Consider the following 23132-nt stretch of genomic DNA (forward strand, 5'->3'; position numbering starts at 1 on the left):
CATATTATTGATCAATGATTGAGTTCAGAGTGAAGGGTTATAACAGTTGTTCTCAACCTTCCTCATGCTGTGCTCCTTTAATTCACTTCTTAATGTTGTGGTGACTTGCAGCTATAATTATTTTTTCATTTTTATTTTTTCTTCACTTTACATCTTGTTCATTGCCCACCTACTGGTCAGCACCTCTCACAATATTTACTACACATTCCCCTCTCCTTCTCCTCTGAGCAGGTAGGGATCGAGCACCATGGGTACCCACCACCCTGGCATTTCAAGTCTTTTCAAGCCTTGACACTTTCTCACTGAGGTCAGATAAGGCAGTCCAGATAGATGGACATAACCCACATACAGGCAATGGCTTTATGGATAGCCCTTGCTGCAGTTGTTTGGAACCCACATGAAGAACAAGCTGCACATCTGCTATGTATGTGCAGGGAGGCCTAGAATCAGCCTGTTCTTTGGTTGATGGTTCAGAGTCTGAGAGCTCCAAGGTTCCAGATTAGTCGAGTCTGTTGATCTTCCTTTGAAGTTCCTATCCTCTTAGGAGCTGCAATCTTTGCTCTTATTCTTCCATAAGAAGATACCCAAATTCCATCCACTGTTTGGTTATGGGTGTCTGCATCTGTCTGAGTCAGCTGGTGGGTGGAGTGTATCAGAGGATAGCTATGCTAGACTCCTGTCTGCAAGCATAACAGAGTATCATTAATATTGTCAGGGTTTTGTCCATGGGATGGGTCTCAAGTTGAGCTGGTTATTGGTCAGACATTCCCTTAGACTCTGCTCCATCCACAATCCCTGCTATAAAATTATTTTTGTTGTTTGTAAGTGGGAAGAATCATAATGTAAAATAACTGTGTTTTTTGAAGGTCTTAGGCAACACCTGTAGGAGGGTCATTTGACTCTCCTAATGGGTTGCAACCCACAGATTGAGAACCACTGGGATAAAATAAATAAATGAAGGAGAGGAAAATCTTAGGCCCTGTAACTCCAGCCCACAACTGTAATGTGAATACTAGAAAAGTAGGAAGACTCTACAGGGGACACCATCATTTCCCCTGTAATCCCTGAATCTAGAAGCTATAGATCTTGTGAGATCACTACTCATTTGACACCAGAGTGAAATAGCTTCTGGTTATGTATTTGTTGTGTTTAGAGGGCTGTGATGAGTCTTCATTCTCTGTGAAAAAGGTACCCTATGCCTTATAGGCCACAATCATAATGTCTGGGTAGAAGTTATTGATATGACTCATACACAGTGATCTTGTTGATTATGTTGGAGCTCTTCTGAAAAAGGTAAGGACAGAGACATAGATGTGTCTTTTTGAGCTGACCAATAATGTGAACATGGTGAAGGGTCAGAGGTATGCTTGTAGCTCTTGAGCACAGTGTGTGAGTAAGGCTCCATTTGGAGATCTGGATTGCAGAACGTATGATATGGAGTACAGGCTAAACTTTCTTTAATTCTTTCCCATGTTGTGAAGATTTCTTGGCTTAGGTACCTGTTGTTCAACATGCACAGCTCACAACAGACCACACCAAGCCAAATGGTTTCATGTGAGGTTTATGGTTTATTTAGGATATAAGGCAAAGGTGATGGCAAGAAGAGGAGAGAGAGAGAGAGAGAGAGAGAGAGAGAGAGAGAGAGAGAGAGAGAGAGAGAGAGAGAGAGAGATCAGGGGTCTCTGTCTATTTATATGGATAGTGATGTAGTCTCTCACAGGTAAAGGTGGGAGGTGAGCCAAGTAGATTCTGGGAATGTGTGGCAGTTGCCTTGGTAACAGATGTGGGTCAGGCCTAGATGTGATGTCACTGGGTTCGGAGCCAGTCCTGTTACCAACAGTACCTGTATATAATTTCCTGAGACTATTATAGGCCTTGGCCTTCCTTACATGCCATTTGCCATATTTATGCATAACAAGAAGGAACAACAACAACAACAACAACAACAACAACAACAACAACAAGAAGAAGCATTTATTTTTAACATTCAGAAAATCAAGGAAAAGAGCCACAGGGTTAAGAGAGCCAGCTTGGTCACTCTGCCAAACGTTCAATACAATGTAATTTAATGAAAGTATGAGCTTTCCCAAAAGTCATGGATGCAGCGTTTGGTAGCAGCAATGCTAGGGGCATACCTAAACATGTCTGTCTTCATGAGAGGATGTTGATCTCACTGAAGATGATTGGTGTTGGATGTCTTTCTTTGAAAATGCTACCTGTCCTTGGGATTAGCTCTTTCAAAAGTCAGTTGATCCTTTTCAATCTCTGCAAAGAAAAGCAACTTTTCACGAAATGCAGAAGCAAAGAGCTTCCACTAACAACCACTTAGGACTATTTTGGGCCATGAGAGGAAAAAAAATCCCCGTACCAGCAACTCTGCCTCTGTATCTTCTGACTGAATGGGAACCAAGCGACCTGTGGATTCCACAGTTTTTAACAACCTAAAAATATAATTATTTTAAGCTGCCTTTCAACTTCCTTCAGACTGAGAATAAAGCTATAATTACTGAAACAGAGTGGCGAGATTGCTCAGTTAAACACAAGTAAAGCTAAGAACACAAACAGTAAAAAATGAGTGATCAACAAATACCTTTTAATATTAGCTTTAAATATTAATGATTTCAACTCTCCAATAAAAAGACACGTATAAGTTGAATAGATTAAGAAACAAAGCCCACCTTTCTGATGTATACAGATAAAGATGCAAGAAGGTATAATGCCAGAATACAAAACACTATGAATTTGTGATATTTATGGATATATGTAAACAACATTATTCTTTTCTGATGTAAAAGGACTCCTGAGAAAGAATCCTATCTGAATTGAACTTGTTCAGTCCCTGTGAATGCTGTCCCACTATCCAGAGCTCAATTGTATAGCAGTTATGTTTTATGTGGAAGACACTATTTCCCTTGTGTCACCCATTCCCTATAGTTCTTACAATTTGGCCTCCTCTTCTGTATAGCTCCCTGAGAACTGACCGAAAGAATCTGATAAAAATATCCCACTTAGAAATGAGTATTCCAAAATCTTTCACTCTTAGCACATTGTTTAGTTGTGAGTCTCGATACTAGTTCCCATCTACTGCAAGGGGAAGCTTCTTTGATGGTGGCTTAGTAAGATACTGATTTATAGGTATAGCACAATGTCATTAGGAGTCATTTATTTCTGTGTTTTTTTTTTTTTTTTTTATGAGAACAGTACTATTTAGTTTTCTCCTAGGTCCATGCCTATTCAGTCTCAGATTGTCTCTAATTTCTGTTTAGAGTTGGTTTTGTGGGCATTTTATTCATTACTGATGTATAACTATGGTGGAATATATACAAAAAGACAACCTTTCAAGATCTGCTTTAGAATATTGCCCAAGGAGAGAATTGTGTAGTCATAGGTCAGTTGCAATAATTTAATAATTTATGCAGTTAAATTTAATAATTTAACTGCTATACATTTAATAATTTAGCTGATTAATGGCAATATGATCATGGTTCTCTTCCTGATGTTCAGCATTCTCATTAATAAAAACATGAAGCAAAAGGATGGTTGTTTCTGGGTTGAAGATGGGAATCAGTGGATAGTGCCCATGCCATCATCAGGGCTACTGCTGTGATGGCAGTGTTCTAGTAGCCTAGAACTTACTAAGATATAATTTCCAATTTCATTTCAATATTTTTCCTACCTGAGTCCATTCCTTCCAACTTTGGGTCACAGAAAGTACTTTTGTGAGCTAGAATCAGACAAATACTGTAAGACACAAATTTCCAGAAGTTTATTTTATCTTAGAAGCTGAGGTTTGGATTATTGTGGCCAGAATCAAGCACTATTTTCCCGTTCCTTATCCCACTGTCTCATTGTTGAGGATGTATCTTGATTTTTAGACTATGTTGTTGATTGACTGGTTTACTAGGAGCTCTGGCACACACAGCTGCCATATCCCTTGTGAGCAACAAAGCTGTAGATCTGACCTGAGCACTATGGACTAACCAAACTGGATAAGTCCTGGACCAGAGAAGGCAGATTTGTGATTTGTGTTAAGGGTCATGCCTAACATGTGTCTGATGTACAAACTGAACGAATTCACACATGAAAGGGCATGGCCAGTAAAGAACTCTGCGGCCCAGCTGAGACTTCCTGAACACCTGGCCTTACTGATATTCTCAGACCACTCTTACCATGCTTTTGCCTTGCATGAGTTGAGTCTAGTCCTGAATTCAATTCTGAAGCAACTTCTATTAAGAAATCAGAGATCCTGCGTGCTAATCTTGGGTCCATTTTAACTTGCTTTTTTTCCATTCATATAGGATGAAAATGTTTCTGATCATTAACAACTTTACTCATGTTCTATCCCTAACCTGATTTAATTTTTTCCATTTTTAGAAAAATTTACAATATATGCTTTGATCACAGTTTTCTATCCTCCATCTCCTTATATATACTCCCTCTCTCCACACCTATCTGTCTCCAAGCCTTCTTTTCCTGTTTTTGTCTCTCTCTTTCTAGAAAACAAATAATCAGATAACTAAAAATTAACTTAAAATTCAATTTAAAACTACAACACACACTCAGAAAATCATAAGAACACCCAATCACAGACCATAATATAAAAGCAAAAGATTTGTAAGACAAGAATGTCCAGAGAAATATAAGACAAAATATGTACAAAATGATCACTGAGGTGTGTGTGTGTGTGTGTTGTCTATCTACTGTGCATCATGGAGTCAAGCCTTAAGTGTGGTTTCAATGCCCCCAGTGAGACTCCATTGAAGAAAATTATATTTTCTTTTGAAAGCAGTTGTCAATTGGAAATAGCTTTTTAATTAGGTATGCTAGATTCTGTTTACTTTTTCCTCTCTGTGCTAGGATCCTATCTGATTGAACCTGTTCAGTCCATGTGCATGCTGCCACAGTATCCATAGCTCATTTGTGTACCATTCCTGTTGTGTTTGGAAGACATTGTTTCCTCTGTGTCACCCATCCCTTGTAGCTCTTAAAATCTCTCTGCTTCCTCTTCTATATAGCTCCATGAGCAATGAGGAGAGGGATTTGATAAAGATATCCTATTCAGAGTATTCCAAAGTCTGTGTCCATTGTTCAGTTGTGAATTTTTATACTAGTTCCCATCTGCTGCAATGAAAAGCTTCTCTGATAATGGCTGAGTAAGATATTGATTTATGAGTACAGCAGAATGTCATCAAGAGTCATTATACTGCTGTGTTCTTTTAGGAGAACAATACTATTTGGTTTTTCCCTATGTCATGTCCTATTCAGTCTTAGGTTTTTGCTACACAGCAGTGTCAGGCATAGGTTCTATCTTGTGTGGTGGTCCTTAAACCCAAACGGAGTGATTAGTTACTCTCACAATGTGTGTTCCATTATTGCCCCAACATACCATACATACCATACAGGCTGTTGTAGACTGCAGGTTTTGTAACTGGGTTGCTATTTCCCTTTGTCCTCTGGTAGCATTCAGAGTACCTTCCAGTACTATGAACACTAACTAGTCAGTAGGAGTGAAGTCTCTACTTAGTCACAAGCTCAACTTCTTCACATTCAGTGAGATGTGTAAGCATTGTGTTCATCAATATTGTCTTACCATCCAGTTGTGAAGAGCAATCAAAAGCCTTAGGAATAGCCTGAGGTTTAGGGGATTTCCATGAGGCTCCTTTGGCCAAATATTTCATTATATGAAATCCATCCCTAGCATTGGAAATTTTACTTGTGGTCAAAAATATGTATGGCTGGAGCATTGTATCTTCCATTATTTGGTGACTCCATTTAATTTTCTTCCATTTATGTATATATTTTGAGAGGCTTCTACAGTAATTGGCTTCTATATAACTTTTCAAATAGACTTTGGTGTTAGTTTTTCTTCCCTATGTTTTCTCTCTCATCCCCATTTTTACTCCCCATTCACATTTAATCTTCCTATTCCAGTCTCCCTCTGATACTTCTTAACTATGTATTCTATTCACCCTTCCTTGGAATATCATTTTCCCACTTATTTCTTTACTCTATACCTAAACTCTGCTGTTATATAGATTGAAGGATGACTATCAAAACCTTAAAAGCTAATATCCCTTCATATAGCAGCAAATACCATAAGACATTCCAGGGTTTCCTCTAACTATACTAAGAAACCAAAAGAAGTTGAAAATTGAATATTAAACAATAAGGCACACAATACCTTTTTTTTTTTTGTTTTCCCCCATCTGAAGCCCAGGAAACACTGTGGAAAAGGCAGTACAAGAGCTGTTGGAATTGGAGAATAGAGAATGTATTGTGGGATCCTGTTTTATGAACAGCACATGGCCATTGCAATCATAAAAATACAGAAGCTGAAATTGCCAGGAGAAATTTGAAAAATACATATTGAACAGACAAATACGCAGTCAGGAAGAGAATTAGTTGGAAAGAATGAGGAGGCTATTTGGAGTACTTTGGAGAGAGCAGACATAGAAGACATTAGTAAAATCACAGTGCATACAAGTATGGTGTTGCCATTTAAAAATAAATTTAATATTAAATCTTATATAAGCAAGAAGTTATTCTGTGATGATTTTATTAGAAGACATGGAACTATAGTAGTATGTGTTGTATTGCTTGCAACAAGAGAGTTAATTATGAAATTCAAGGCCAGTCTAGGTGACAAAGTAAATGCTTACCTAAAAAGGAATCAAGATTTTATTCTTTTCAGTGTTTTAATGTTTTCACTGTTGTCTTTATTTATTCAAGTTTAATTCTAGAAATTATGTCTATTTTGGAGCTATTGTGAATATCTGTTTTTCTTATTTCTTGCTAATCATGTGCACTATTGGTGAATAGAAGAGCTAGAAATTTTTATGATAATTTTGTGTCCTGGTATATGGCTGAAGTGTTTACATTTTCAGTTGTTTTGTTGTGGAGTCTTTAGCTGCTATGTATACAAACAGAGGAATACAAAGAGGCTGCACATCCTTGTTCAGGCAGGGCTAATAGCAACAGACAGACTGTGGGATTAGCATAGGCATAGATGAGAAGATAAAGAAAATGTACTTCTTTTTTGTACAAAATGGAGAATTATTTAGCCGTAGAGAAGAGGTGGTGTGTAAAATGTTCTTGAATTTAGTGACTACATTTGAACATTCAGAAGATAGTGTATGAATTGTATTATATCCAGAAATATGGGAAAGAAAAGGTGTATGGAGGTGTATATGATCAAAGTAATTGGAGTACTAGAATTAAAATATTTTGTCAATCTCATCATCACTATGCACAATGAATATGTACCAATAAAAACTAAAAAGTAACCATCCATCACAAAATTAATATTTAGGGAAGTAGTTTAGCAGTAGAATATTTACTTAGCCTATATTTGGATTAATTAACAAGCACTGCAAAGAATATATAATCATTGGTTGATGTAAACAGAACTTTACTTTGTTCCTGATGTTTAACTCAGTGATCTCAGTAATTAAACATTACAAAAAGGAAAGCATAGTTGTACACCCCTGTGATTTCCAGCAGCTTGGAAGCAGAGACAGGCAGAATTCTGTGAGTTTTAGGGCAGATAAAGAGACCTTGTCTTAGAAAACCAGAGCAGCAGCAGCAGCAGCAGCAGCAGCAGCAGCAGCAGCAGCAACAGAAGTAACAATAACAGCAACAGCAACAGCAGCAACAACAGCAACAACAACAACAGCAACAGCAACAGCAACAGCAGCAACAACAGCAGCAGCAGCAACAACAACAGCAGCAGCAGCAGCAACAACAACAGCAGCAGCAACAACAACAGCAACAACAACAACAGCAACAGCAACAGCAACAGCAGCAACAACAGCAGCAGCAGCAACAACAACAGCAGCAGCAGCAGCAGCAACAACAACAGCAGCAGCAGCAGCAGCTGGTGGGAATATGTGAAGTTTGTACTGAAACCTGTAGGGCCTTCAACTTTGAGTCACAGAGTTTGCCTCCATGAATGAAAGTCAGTTGCTAGGACAATGCTATGTCCCAAATGTCCTGTTAATGCAAAGGCTAAGGTTTGAGTTGGTGCAGCTGGGATTCAGTACTGTTGTCCTATTTCTGCTCACACAATTGTTTTGAAAAAAATCTCCTATCTTTCAGCCTCTTCTATTTGCCTGATTCCTCAACAAGAAACATTTATGGACACTTATCATGTGTCCAAATACTAAGAACTATGGAGCAGTGGTGTTGAACAATGAATTTTTAAGGGGTTGACCTAGTTCATTTGTAGAGACCTGGGATTACCTCAGGATACAGGTACACACTGAACTATTATGCCTTGAGCCAGGGAAGGAATGAGATCTGGTGGGATAGGAATTCTAAGAACAACCTTGTAATCTGTAGGATGCCCAGATATTTAGCCACACCTGTAACCCTCAGCCATGACTTTATGTGACAAATACCCAAATCTAGTTCTGAAATAGAAATTTATAATAGTCTATACCATTCAGCACTGAATGCCTGTGTTACATTTGGGGTGGATATCACTTCTTTATCTTAGTTCAACAAAATTCTGTTCCCATCAATGCTGATTACTACCAAATGTTGTAGCCTTCATGAACCCCACATACACTTTATCTTCAGCCTGGTTTTGCTTGTCTGGATAGACAATGATAAACTTCCAATTTCATGTTACTATTTATTTTGACTTGAACGATAGAAATTGTGATCGCATACAGAATTGTCCCTGTTTCTAAATTGCAATTTTTAAGACAGAATGACTAGGCACTAATATACTGTTAGAAATGGAATGAACACATGATTAGGTCTGTGAAAGAATGGAATTCAGGAAGCCTATGATGACACTTGTACTGTACAATACTATGGTGTGATCAGATGTCCAGAGGACTTGTGTACATATGAAGATAGCACTACCTGATGTGATAATGCAGGTTATGACCCTGCTTGTAAAGTCCAGGGTGCCAGGACATTCCACCCACTACTCTGAATTCCAGTGACATATACACTAAATTAAATGATGCAGAGCACAATTACAGGTTGTGAATGGATATTTTATTGTGGGAGAAGAAATATGGTTGGCAAAAGCACTAAGGGTATACTTGGGCACATTTCTAATCTCAACCTCTGTGAGCAAGATGAAGGTCAGATGACCTAGGAACACTCAGCATGGGACGAACTCTTTTCCACAGTGTTCCTTTCATGAGTGACATAGCAGCTGAATATCCTATGAGATTCCCATGCTTCTGCTGTCAAGAGCAGGTAGCTGCTAGCCATGTACTTGCTGTCACGCTGTTTGGAAGGCTGGGTAGTCTCCACACCCTGAGTGATAGGGATATCATCTGCCTTCCAGGCCACTGTCACATCAGCTGGATAGAACCCAGTGATCATATACACAACTGTGGTCTTGTTAGTCTTGAGCTCTTCAGAGGAAGGTGGGAACAGATTGACTGAGGACATAGCCTTGGGCTGGCCTGCAAAATGGAAAAAGAGAAGGTCAGAATCTTTGTCTTTCAGTAGGAATCCTGGATGAGGTGTGTAAAGTGTTCTTGTGCTTAGTAATTGTGTTTGAACATACAGAGTACAGAAGATGATGTATGAATTTCTTCTATCTACTCCTTACATGCCTAGGAATTATAAAACTATGCATTTGTGTAATACTTCACCTAACACATCCTTGCCATTAACCTTCAGTACAGACACTTGACTCTCTTTCTCCTATTCTTGAATCCTCTCTGCATTTTATGTATATCTGCAGTCTTCCTGTCCCACCCCGAGGACAGTTCTGATGTAAAAACTCTACTCTAAGTCTAAATTTTAAACTCCTGAGTTTGTTTTCACCAAAATCTGTGCCTTCTGGGTACAAACAGTATCTAACTTGCTTGAACTTTTTCTCATTCTACAGAATGAAATAAGACATATCTGGATGAGTTGCATAATTTTCATGCATCAGAACCATGTCTATGTGAATTCAGTTGCTGTATCTTCTAAGCAGTCTTTTAGAGAGACCTAGGAGCTCAGCTTTCCAACTAATATTATCTATCTCTTCTTGAATTTCTGTGGCCAGAGCTCCTTTCCCTTTCTATGTTTTATTAAAATTCCTGAGTTCTAGGTTGGATGGTGCTTTCTTTGTGTCTTTCCACAGAGGCTCTGGGATCCATTATATATCCCAACTGTCCTAGGAACTTAATCCCGAGTTCTACTGTACCGGTTATCTGGCTTCTGACAAGTTCTTTCTTAGTCTCTATGCTGAGTGTTCTGTGCTCTCCAAATTCAACAGCCATGTCTCTGTCTATGCCTCTGGTTTTCCTTCTCCATAAAATGGTAATTCAATGTATTCCTCACAAAGTTCATCAGAAAAAAAAGACATTCAAAGGTGATGGTACAATGGGGTACTTATCACAGTGTTGCATATCTCAATGGAATTATAGACAGACATTGACAGTTTATGTGTTGTAGCCCCTTGTCTTTGAGATTATACATGAAAGGCTACAGGGAACAGTCTGAAATGAGACACAGAATCTAGAGAAGAAAGAGATTATTTACCTAGAGTGAGGTTTGGACATCAAGGAGAATACAGAATGAGAATTATCCAAAAAAATTTAACTTCAAACCTTGGAGATATCAATAACAAAAAAGGGAAGAAGTCACTTACCTAGGACAGCCAATCTAGTTCCTGGACCAAACACCCAACACTGTTGTATAGACTCATGTAAAAACCCTGTATGCACCTTATTCTTCAGTTGCATCTGTGATGTGTGTAGGTGGTGATGATTCTAAGATGGTGGTGACATTACTATAATATCTTTTTCCAGGTTTCATATGTCCTCTTGGTCAGCCTTGCCAGAAAATGATGCATGATTTTCCCATATACTGTATAGAGAAGCTCTTCACAGGATAAGAAGGAATAGAGAAGAGCCCTCAGTGACAGCTTGAGGAGACCACCAGCTGCATGGAGTCTATGTACAATCTTGAGACCACTAGCTCATTCTCTGCATCTCATTCCTGGCAAAGAGCAAGGAGCAACATCTGAGGCACTTTAGGAGAAAACAGATAAAGAATACACACAACCATCAGTATCAGTCCACATTTCATCTCCCTACACCAATGGTAGAATCATCACCAATAATATTATACTAAACACTGTAGGATCATGATGCATAGCCATTTGATGACTATTTTATGAAGAAATAGAAGTAATCAATAACTTCTTTTGAGGTTATTTCCTAGGCATTCTCTTTTTGATCCCAGATGTATAATTTTAGCTAAAAGGATATGAGTTCTGGAGTGGGCGTTCTTAACAAAATACAGGAGAAATTTTCCTGTTATAGTTAAAGTTATAGCCATATTATATAGTTATAATTATATAGTTATAGTTAACTATAGTTATAGTTGTGAATAAAAATCCAGGTAAAATGTTTGTTAGAGTCTGCTTGGTGAGGATAGATATGGGGACATTACTATTTCTGTGTCTCCTAATTTTTCTGTTCAAACTTGTCAGTGAAAACTTGACTGAAAACTTGAAAGAAGACTGAGTCTCTGAGAAATAGATGGGCATGGATAAGTGTTGGCCCTGTTCCCAGCAAGGAACATTGCTATGAGGGTACCCAGGATTTTCACTTCCAACTTTTAGGCACAGATTTTATCATGGCCTAGCATCACAAAGGGGATGTAGGGCACAGATCCCAAAAGTTCCTCCTAGCTCAGAAACTGGGAATTTGGCTAAGATCTTTGCCTAAGATTAAGGTCTATTTTATCAACTGTTACTTTGCCTCATTGTTGAAGAATATTTTTGATTTTGAAGACTATGCTATGGGACGGTGTGATTCACCAAAGAATTCTAAATGTACTCAGTGTTCATATTGCTTCTGAGCTGTAGAGGATGATGTCTCTAAACCCTGAATACTAATTACATATTCACCTGGATATAGGCTGGACCACATACGACTGAATGTCAATTTCAAAGACTGTGGTTGGCATCACTGTAAAGTGCACACTGGGGTGCTGAGGCACATGAGAGGACTTGGGTCAGTAAAATGGGTGTCTGTTACACCTAAGCTTACCCAAACAATTACTTTAATTTAGCTCTCAGGTCACACTCAGTCTTTTTTTTAACCTCCTCAGCTGACATGACCTTGAGTAGTCTTGTCTTTGACTCTAAAACCACTTCCTATGCACAATTATTTGATACCCCTTCTGGGATCAGGTTGGATATATTTCTCACTAGATACAACTATTATGCTTGAGTGTCTATCCCATCACATGTTCCAGTATTAATGACCATGAACCCCAATATTCGGAAGCATACAATAAAATTCTCTAAGTTTATTGCAAGAACTCACATATGTGGTGACTTTCTATATAACATCAAGTTAATTGTTTAACTCTGAAACATAATATCTTACCTGAGATGAATTTTAAATGTGTGTCCCTGCATGGCAAGGCTCCAAGAACAGTTCAGAACAGGAAAAGGTCACTGTTGGGGTGATATCCTCAATATATTTCAAATGTGAACTGATTTCTCATTGGGAACCATGATCCTACCTCCCCACATTGTAGATTCAAAGGTTGAAAATTAAATATACAATGAGAACAAATGGGACAAAATAGTACTTCTGATTGATTAATGATATTTTATTTAATAGTCAGTGAGCAAGAGAGAAAGGTTAAGATGGCTAGCATAGAGAAGAGACCCCACTCAGGGTCCTAGAGCTGCAGGGTTCCCAGGCTAAGGAGAAACCTGGGCTTCTACAGACACTCTGCAGGAGACAGACTTTTCTCCACAGTATCCCCTTCATGTGTAACTTGGCAGGTAAATCTGTTGTGAGATCTCCACTGGTCTGGTGTCAAATTTAAGAAGCTGCTGGCCATGTACTTGTTGCCCTCTTTGGTGGGATTTGCAGTGTTCACACCCTGGGTGATCGGTGTACCATCTGCCTTCCAGGTCACTTCCACAACACTTGGGTAGAAATCGGAAATCAGACACACCAGTGTGGCTTTGTTTTTCTGGAGCTCCTCAGAGGAAGGTGGAAACACTGTGAGTGTGGGAGAGGACTTGGGCTGACCTGTGTGAATTAAAAAAGGAGATTGATTCAGAAGACAATATAAAAATATCAAAATCTCAGTGACTACTCAATTTGGTTTTGTCGTTTACCTGGCACTTTCTGTTTTTTCTCAACTGTTCCATTGAGCCTGGTTGAGCACGGATAGTCTTCTCATTAGCCTTTCTCAAAACACTCACCTAAGTTACATATACTTGACTCTTCCTTTTTGCCTCAATTACACTATCAGCAGATATGACTTGTGTTCTATCCACCCTCTTGTTTATAATCTAACTTGGGATTTGCATCACATCTGATTACCTTCCCCAGGGCAATTATTTTTCCTTTGTTCCTGTGGTAATCAGAGCTCTCTGGTAAACAGGGCATATCCTACCTTGTTTTGGAGACTACATTTTGATTGAGAATGTCCCCCATTTTTCCCAGTATCTGGGGACACTGAGCCTCCTGTTACCTCGGAGAGCAAATTCTCTATATATCAATCCACTCAGCCTTTCCAATTTTTAGTGAGTTCCATCCAGAAAAGATCTGGGGCTACTCTGGGACTAGTGTCTTCTGAAAAACTGATCTGATTACAATACCATTCCCTATGTTCTAGAGGTTTCTTTCCTCAGAAGGTAGAGCATAGCAGCCACTTGCTCACTGCAGCAGCATCCTTTCCTAACAGTCAGGTAGAATTTCAAAACCCCCAAGTTTATCTCCCATTCCTGACTTCCTGCATATAACAGGCTATTTGAAGATAGTGAGAAGCTGGCAATGAAAACATGAAATAGCAAAACCCAGGGTTACAAGGCTTTGTAGACAGAATCCCTGATTATCTCTAGTGATAATTCTGAGATGACCAGGATCTGGTTACTCTACTAGTCACTGCTGCCTCTGCATTCATAGGACCTTAACAACCCAGTATAAGAACAGAGATCTCAACACTATTACAAGACTACTCTACCACTATGCTTCTGTGGATTCCAATTTAGATAACCTCAGTCTCTGCAAGCTGGGCTTACACCTCTAGATCCAACCTTCGAAAACCTATAAAGATATTGTGGGCTTCATGAAAGTTCTAGTGCCCCCTTGTTGACCTGGCTTAGGGTCCCAAATTATTAATCTTTCTGAGAATGAGGATGGAGCCCTTGACTCTGGAGGAACCCTAACTAATGCCCCTGAGATCACAGTATATCTATGGTAATTTAAGGCTAGCTGGTTCTACAATTCTGATTCTTTCTTCAGGTTACTTCAAAATGGTCCACCTCCCCTAGCCACTGAGGAAAAATTTAAGGATTCAGTCCTTATGTCTGAGGAGAGCAAAGAGAAAAGGTTCCCAGAGAGAACAAAAGACACTTGCAAGACAACAAGGGCTGGGATGAATAGGAAGAAGCATTAAAAACCACTTACCTAGGACACTGAGCTTGGTTCCACTACCGAAAACATACCACAGTGACTGAAACCCAACCCAAAACCTGTGGGGCTAGCACCTGTTCTCTGGCAGCTGGGCTGGATCAAACTACTAGCTAGCTATAATGGGTGGAGCTGTGACCTCACTTGAGGAGAGGTGGGTAATAATTCTTTTATAGGCTTGTCTTCTTGTCAGGCAGGCACCCCATGGAGTTGATTCAACACCATGTACTCTCTGCACTATTTCTGATACTATTGTGCTGACAGCTACACAGCAGATCCCAAACAAATGCAGAATGACACATTATTTCATGTGCCTTTTTGTTATATGATACATAATCCTATGATTTTGGCTTCATTTTACAGACTGAGAGGTTTTTTTCCCCCTCACAAACACATTGCCCTATTTGGTCACCTTCTTTGGAACCAGGGATGGAGGACCAACCATTCTTGCCTTATGAAGGTTCCACACAGAGAATTCTCTTTGAATCTCAACCCACAGAGATATAGTTCATTTGCACTTCATTTATATGTGTTCTCTCAGAATATAGTATCTGTTTACTATTTTAATTATCTATCTATCTATCTATACATACATACATACATACATACATACCTATCTTTATATATACATACACCCAACAATGGTCATAAATTATCCATCTCTTTGTTTTCCATGTTAGAATATGGGTAGATGACTCTGGCTTTCACCTTCATAGTTTCCTGAAACTTATAATGCAAAAGACAAAATTACCCTTCTCTATATTTTGTAGTTCACCAGCACCTCATGTGGCTCATATATATATATTTTTCTCATTACTTTTCTCTTCTCTATGTCTGAAACTGCCCACATTCTGACTATTTATTTTTGACTACTCATTCTGACTATTCTGACTATGTATTCTGACTATATCTTTCCTTTCCCTTTGGTCTACAAATGGCAGTTCATTATAACACTGCCACCAGGGTGGTGCTTGTCCTATCATCTTCATGCTATTACTATATTTGACTCACACTGTACACTCTGCAAACCCACAGCTACCCAGAATTCTGTGTACAACCTGTTATTTCTTTTTGGCTCCAGATTCAGGTATATTATTTTTTCTGGAATATTTGATAGTAACTTCACAGTCAACAATCCCAAATAATTCCCTGAAACTTGATTTTCTACAATGTATATTTTCAGCAATTTTTCTCTAATATAGAGCCAGGAGTCATCCCAGAATGTTTTTCACTCACTGAATAAGCATACTTCTCTCAGCATTCTACAAAACAGCATGCCATTACAATGCTCAAATGATAAAGACTTACACTCAGCTCACACAAAGAACTCATGATAAGAATCAATAGATTTTGTTGAAATTTGATTTTATCTCCCAAAACCTATGGGATGACTCACTCTTCATGTGTATGTATGCATGTGAGCTTCTGTATGTGAGTTTAGTGCTCTTAGAGACCAGAAGAGGCTGTCACATCTTCTGGAGATAGAATTATTAAATATTGTTAGATACCAAATATGGGTCCTGGGGACCACACATGACTGAATCCTGGAGCAGCCTACAAAATCTTCAAGATTCTCCTCTGTATGAACAATCCATTTGTGATTAAGTAACATTATAGAAAACACTATAGAAATAAACAACATATAATGTAATACAAACATAATTTGCTTTGTGAATAAACTACTTGGCCATTTAACATAAAGGTGAGTTATCAGAGTACATCTTGTCTCTTGTTTAAAATGCTGGTTATTGGAAGGTCATTTAATTTCAAATTAAGCATATACTGCATCAAATTGCATAACAACAAAAGTAGACTTCTTGAGAAACAGGAAATAATTCTAAAATGAAGTAGTAATAACAGTGGAGAATAGGCATGTGTAGTTTGATAAATAGTAATAATAACTAATTATTTTCTTGCTAGATGCTGATGCATACTCTAAAGCTAATATAACCAGAGTAGGGTTGTATGATGCAACAAAAGAGCAAGAGAACCAAACTGAGAAGGTGGTAAATCACTAGGTCAGCATTAACAAGTGCAACGACTGATTTTCAATTTGGAAAGTTAAGTATTCCAGTGGAAACAACATAGTCCAGATAAAGTTATATGCACATATAAACAAAACTGCAAAGAATCCAAACAATGAAATTGCCAGCATAAAACATAAGCAAGGAGATTCACAACATTAAAGTTCAATGACTTTTCTTCACAGGTTTTAAAGTACATAAACCATACAGAAAACACTAAATCAAACCAATAGATAAAAAGTATCAGCTGCTTTGTACTTAAGCATCCCATAATTTCAGAAAATATAACAAGAACAATCTTGTAATAAAGATACTAAATAAAGTTAATATTCTCAGTAAAGTTCTGTATATGATAGCACATGTCTATAGTCCTAGCACTTTGGAAAGAGAAGCCAGAAGACAGGCTGCAATTTCAACACTAGCCGGCACTATATCCATGTAAAGTTACTTATGTGTATGTTTTCATGACTGTTTAACACTGGACAACCAATTAGTGTGCTCTTCCCTGGGGAGAATCACACTTCTACTTCAAAATTTACTCAATTCTTTGCAGTTCTTTGTGTAGGTTTGAGGTCTCATGAGCTTTTCCCCATCCAGTTTGGTAGTCTTTAAACCAAAATTACAGCATCCATCTGGGTGTTTGCCCAAATGTATGAGAGACGTGTTTCTCTCTCTCTCTCTCTCTCTCTCTCTCTCTCTCTCTCTCTCTCTCTCTCTCTGTGTGTTTGCAATAAGACATCAAATAGAATAATGAATGTACATTGACCAACAGGACAGTGTCCACCTGATCAAAAAATATGGAATTGGCAAGAGGAAATATTTGCATTCTACTTTTTGTATTTCTGTGATTATGCTATATAATTAACATATGCTTATATTAATCATGTGTACTTATTTATACAATTAGGTATTGCTTTTATGTTAAAATTATTTTATGCCTTAAAATTAAATATGTCTTCATATTAACATTCTTACAAAACAAAATCAAAGATAAAATCAAAATTAAGTAAAAGCTCACCAACCAAAGATACACCATTGAAGTCCTTTAGTGTTAGCAGCAGGCTTTAAAAATACACCTTTATTAAGAAGGGATTGTTATTCTACTCATATCTACTCATATCTATAGGTTTAAATCTAACATCCACATATAAGAGAAATAATAAAGGGATCTTCCAAGGAGGTGGGAATAAAATAGAGTGTTATAAAGTGATAAAGAGAAAACTGGAAGAGAAATATTAAGTGAAGGGTCTGGGGAGTCCTGGTAGAGGAAGGAATAGGAAGAAGTATTCACAGTAAAGACCTTTTGAAAACTCATGTGGAAAACTACTACTGAAGAAATTTCATTAAATATATACATACATGAAATGAATTGAACCAGAGTCACCATATAATGGGGTAAACAGTGCTCCAACTAGATGTGTAGACATATAATGCCACAGAGTCATTGGCCAAATAATTCCTGTAGACTCACAACTCTTACCCCACAAACATCATTGGCCATTGCAAAGGCTATTGGTTCCTCTCCACAACCTGATGGCGAACTCTTATTACTGAAGCCCATGCTGTCTTACATTTTCAAACACAGAAAACATCACATTGTTGCCTAACTAGAAGTTTCACCTCTACTTAATTAACATTCATTAAGCTGAAAGGTGCTTTGCATGCTTCCACAGGAGAAAGGTAAACATCAGTATCACTTAACTACAAAATGTATGGCCTACAAGCATAACCCTCCTGCATGACAGTGACACAGATGTGATGGGAGATAACCAACTATTGTGAATAGACAGAGGGCCCAGTTCATGAGATGGGACCCATATCTGACACTACTAAAATGGACAAGAACCTGAGATTGCGTAGACTGGGAACCTAGGAGAAAATATATTACTATTATTTTGCTAAAGGAACAGCATTAAAATGATTCCTAATAGCATATATCTATACTCACTCTCTTCATTATACACTTTACTTCAAGGCTTAAGGAATTATGGAGAAGAGGTACAACCATTGTTAGAGCCAGAAGTGCTGGATGACTCCAGGGAAACATCATTCAGACACAACAGGACTGATGTACGTATAAACTCACAGACACTGTGACAGCATGCAGAAGACCTGTACAAGTTCAAAGTACATAAAATTTACACAAAGTTACACCCCTAGCCAAGAAGATATTTGAAACTGATAACCACTGACCAATGGAAAATCAGTTTTCTCCAAGGGAGTGACAGCTAGCACATCAACCACATTCTAGGGCAAGCCCCGTATAGAATAGTTGGCCAAAACAAAATGAGTTTCATGCTTTTTCGTAAGCTTTCTCTGGTTTGTTTTGACACTTTTGTGTTAATGATTTATTTGCTTGCTTTGACTTTTGTGTTTCATTTTCTTAGAGAGAAAATAACATGAACTTGAGTGGTCAGGAGGTAGAGAGGATCTGAGAATACTTTGTTTAGGAGAAAGAATATGATCAAAATATATCTAAATAATAAGAAAATAATTGGAAGCATTCAGTATGTTACTATTGTAATTTTAAACATATTTTCTTATATTTTAGAAATGTTTATGAAAATGTAATTATAATAAACCATTGTTTCTATATTTTAATAATAAAAATAACCTTAAATGTGTATTAACGTTGTGCCACATGTTTTATGTGAGTAACACTGTAAAGACTTCCATTAGAATGCTTATGATGGATGTACCATGATGTACTCTTCTGTGGCATTTATATGGTTTTCTATTTTTTGGTTACTATGAATGATTTGAACCATGCTTTCTATATATAAACATTTGGTTACAGGTTTCACTATGTTCTCTACTTAAGAATAATTCATAGAGTGAAATTATATCATGAAGATAAACATTACTTTTATACTTCATTGCTGTGGCAGAACTTGTTGTGGTTTAAATGCTATTAATAGTCCTTGAGAGTGCTAATTCCTTCCACCCAAGTGTTGGTGATTCCTATTTTAATAACTTTAATTCTCATTCCTCAGGGAATTTTTCTTGGGGTTGCTAAGTGTATCTGGGCCCCCTCCATTTCTCCAGACACAAGCTTTGCTTTATGCACAGTGTCTACCCATTGCTTCTTTGGGTTCTGCTTCCACCCTCAAATGTGACCATACAGTTTTCTATTGGAGCCAGATTTTCAAAACACAATTCAACTTTGATGGTCCTTACATAAACCCTTCTGATGCCTCTCCTACACCTCAAAGTCTAGTACATTAGACATGTTGGTTTCCTAGCTCTCTCAATAGCTCCCTTAGTGTCCTGTTCTCATTGAATCATTGCTGTTTTTTTGAGGGGTATTCCTGTAACCACACAGTACTCAAAATATGTATTGCTAGCATTATTTTCACCTTTGTTTCTCCTAAAATTAACAATGGTTCTTACTTCATCACTGAATAGGCTTTTTTGGTTCAGATACACCTCTGCATTACCAGGCCTTGAACTCTGTAATTGTTTATGAATACCTTAGTGAGTGAAAGTCTTATCCTTGGGGAAAGACCAAGCCCTTTTCTTCTCAATAAACTTCCTGTCTTTCCCAATATGTAAGAAAGTGTTGATAATATAACTACATGTTAGAGTACATGTTTATTGTATGCCATGCTACGGGCTCCATATCAGTCATCTCTCTCACGAAAGAGAGAACATATTGACAGAACTTTTTTTTTGAAATTCTCAGATGTTGAATTCCTTGGAGTAATGGCAGTGCCTAAAGATACAATGACAGCTAAGGGTCCTACAGCCCTTGGGACATGAGCAACATGCAGCTATGTGAAGGGAAGTTTGTTTTGCATTGTTGTCTGGAACCCTTAGCCTAACAGAATTTCTAGCTGGCTGACATGATAGTTTATAGCTCAAAAGAAATAGGTGAAAGAGGATGGACAAAAGGAAGATAGAAGGGGAAGTGTGTGTGTGTGTGTGTGTGTGTGTGTGTGTGAGAGAGAGAGAGAGAGAGAGAGAGAGAGAGAGAGAGAGAGAGAGAGAGAGAGAGAGAGAAAGAACACAGGGGAGAAAGAGGAGAAGGAAGAGGGAGAGAGGATAAGAAGAAGGAGAGGGGATGGGGAGGAAGGAAGAAAGGCAGTAACACCCATGTAGCAGTAGACATTATCCCTCTGCTGGCTACTTGGTTCACTCTGATCAAATACCTCTGGTGAATGAAGTGCTATTCCTGGCTGATGAGACCCAAAAACCAAGATTAATAATATTTCAACATGATAGTAAAAATTAAAATCATTGTAAGCGTATCCACAGTTAACAAAATGTAAACATTATAAGCCAGAGTCTACCCAGATGCACCTCCCAGACTGGCCCCTTTCACTCTGTCTAATGTTTGCCAGACTACTTTTCCTACACAGCCCACTTGCCTACGATTCAGTGATGCATACCTGTTCTTCAAGCTCTGCAGACTGAGGAAATATTTCCTGCCCATGGTCCTAGGCCTGCATCCTGCTCCAAGATGCTGTCATCTGGCACAACAGACCCTAGTTGTCAAGGGTACACTCAGCATCAGAAAGTATTTCTTAGGTTAGGTTAGTGCTTCTGGAGCTTCATTTTCCACTTGCCTTATCATAGGATTCATCTGCTCTCAGGGTTACAGGTACCTGTGGCTTAACCAGTGGCAAGATTTCTGAAGATGTTTCCTCTGGTTTGGTAGTGACTACTACCTTAGTACACAGAGGTCTATGTGGCTTATGGCCCTACACTCAGCCTGCCATTTCAGGTCCTGTGGTTATTATTCTCTGGAGGTCTATCCCAGGGGGCAACATTTATAAACTGCCCTATTGTGGTTGGGATCCAGGTTTGAACTCCCCCAGATTGGTCTTGTCCCTAGGGACTGGTGTAGAATAAATAGATGAGCATAATTTTATAGTTCCCCAAGGAGTAATCTGGAGCTCTGAAGCCTCTCCCAAGTGTCCAGAGGTTCTCATGTGTTCACCCAAGTTGTAAGGAAGACAAGAGCCACAGAAAGCATGAATTCAGGATCACTGTGTGTGTGCATCTGGGTGGGGAACATGGCTTTCCAGCCCAGTCTTTAAAGTGGCCCATGTACTCTGCACTTAGGTCAAATAAGATCAACTGTTCCTTGGATAGAAAGACAGCTCCTGTTTGACCCTTTCCTGATTCATTCAAGGGCCTCCCAGGTTGTGACTCTATATGGCTCACAGAAGTTGTAGTGGTGAGATCATGCTGGATCTCTCAGGCATGGACTTCAATTTTCTTTTGTGAAATTGTTCTACACCAGGAGAATTGTGACAATAAATAGCATCTAGTATCTGTTGGCTCCATGCTGCTATCTAGTTGATGGCATTCCCTGTGGCTCTTCTCCTACTTTCAGTTTCTGAGGAAGTTTTTAGGACTCCTCTTATAAGTGTTACTATTTTATTGGCCATCTACAAGAATTCAAGGAAAATTAAGTCAGAATATAGTATATATATATATATATATATATATATATATATATATATATATATATATATTTTAGAAATTGTACAAAGTGAGGTAGAATCCAAGAAGGAGCCTGTTCCGTAAGTTTCCAAATCTTTTACCATCTAGGAGTTTGTTTAAAACTCCTCAGTGAACTAAGAATTAGGATCTCATAGGCATTGCTGGTAGAGGAGGGGATGGGCATGTGGTTTTGGTTGGATTCTCATTTGAATCCCAGGAATACAATTCATGGTACAATGGGAATTGTGACACTTTTATACTGGCTCTGTGGCTTAGTCTGTAAACCTGGGACTAATATTACCTACTCTTTCTAATATGCAAATTAATAAATTTGTACTCTGGCAGATTCTCCAAATTTTGATGCCACAGAATTAAGAGGTGGCTGCACTGGGATTGTCTGATACTGACACTTTTCTTTTATTCTAAGTGATGTGACAGTTCTTGGTGCATGGAAAAACGTACTGCCCAGAGCCTGGTAGATAATGGATATTCAGCTAAACATAGTTGAATCTGAACTGATGAGGTGGAGCCTTCTATTTCATTTGTCTGCTTGTATCTTTTGGTCTCTCCATTCCTTTCTTTTCAGATGCTACCAACTCCCTACATCCAGAGAGAATAGTCCATTCCCATAATGTCAGTGAGGATCTGCTTTCTGGATTTCCAAATGCATTTTCTACCTCTAACAACTTTTGTAGTACTGGAGTTTGAATACAAGACTTCAGGAATAAGTGCAAGGCTACTGAGTTATCACACAAGCTTTCACATAGACACTTATAACATTAACTTCAAGTATAAGTATTAATGGAATGTATGTGATATGTCGGTGCTTGTCTATAATTTACTACAGCCAGACCAAGGTTTTTGGCAAATCCACCAACATTTCTATTTTTTCCATCTTGGGAAGACTCAAAATCCTCTGTATAAAGCCAGGAACATGGTATGTGCATTAAGTACTAGTCTACTAATGTAAGAGCGTCACTTAAATCCAGGAGTGCAAAGCTAACTGAGCTTGGCACCATAGGGACAGTCCATCTCTGAAGAATGAAATAATATGCTGGTCAGATGGCATGGGAAGTAAAGGTGTATATTGCTATTTCAAAAGTCCTGGGTTTCTTACAGGAGGTGACTCAAAATCACCTGTAACTCCAGTCCAGGGCATCTGACACCTTAAGGCTGCACAAGCAACTACACTAACACGATGAACACACATACACTCAAGCTCACATACACACATATTAAACACATCTGCTCAAGT

At 38.4% G+C, this 23132-nt stretch overlaps 2 gene segments (V, D, J or C); both read right to left on the reverse strand.

Moving 5' to 3' along the window:
- Window positions 1–9105: 9105 nt before the first annotated feature.
- On the reverse strand, window positions 9106–10235 carry LOC117717973 (Ig lambda-1 chain C region-like). The segment is given in 2 exon segments: window positions 9106–9425; window positions 10160–10235. Coding segments are annotated over 2 exon segments (396 nt in total).
- A 2329-nt stretch (window positions 10236–12564) lies between these two features.
- LOC117717745 (immunoglobulin lambda variable 2-like) overlaps window positions 12565–23132 on the reverse strand; it is a 635157-nt gene continuing 624589 nt past the window's right edge. Inside the window, 2 exon segments of the V gene segment in view lie at window positions 12565–13016; window positions 14403–14437. Coding sequence covers window positions 12700–13016; window positions 14403–14437 — 352 coding nt within the window.

This window comes from Arvicanthis niloticus, chromosome 12 (assembly GCF_011762505.2).
Source record: "Arvicanthis niloticus isolate mArvNil1 chromosome 12, mArvNil1.pat.X, whole genome shotgun sequence".
Classification (NCBI taxonomy): domain Eukaryota; kingdom Metazoa; phylum Chordata; class Mammalia; order Rodentia; family Muridae; genus Arvicanthis; species Arvicanthis niloticus.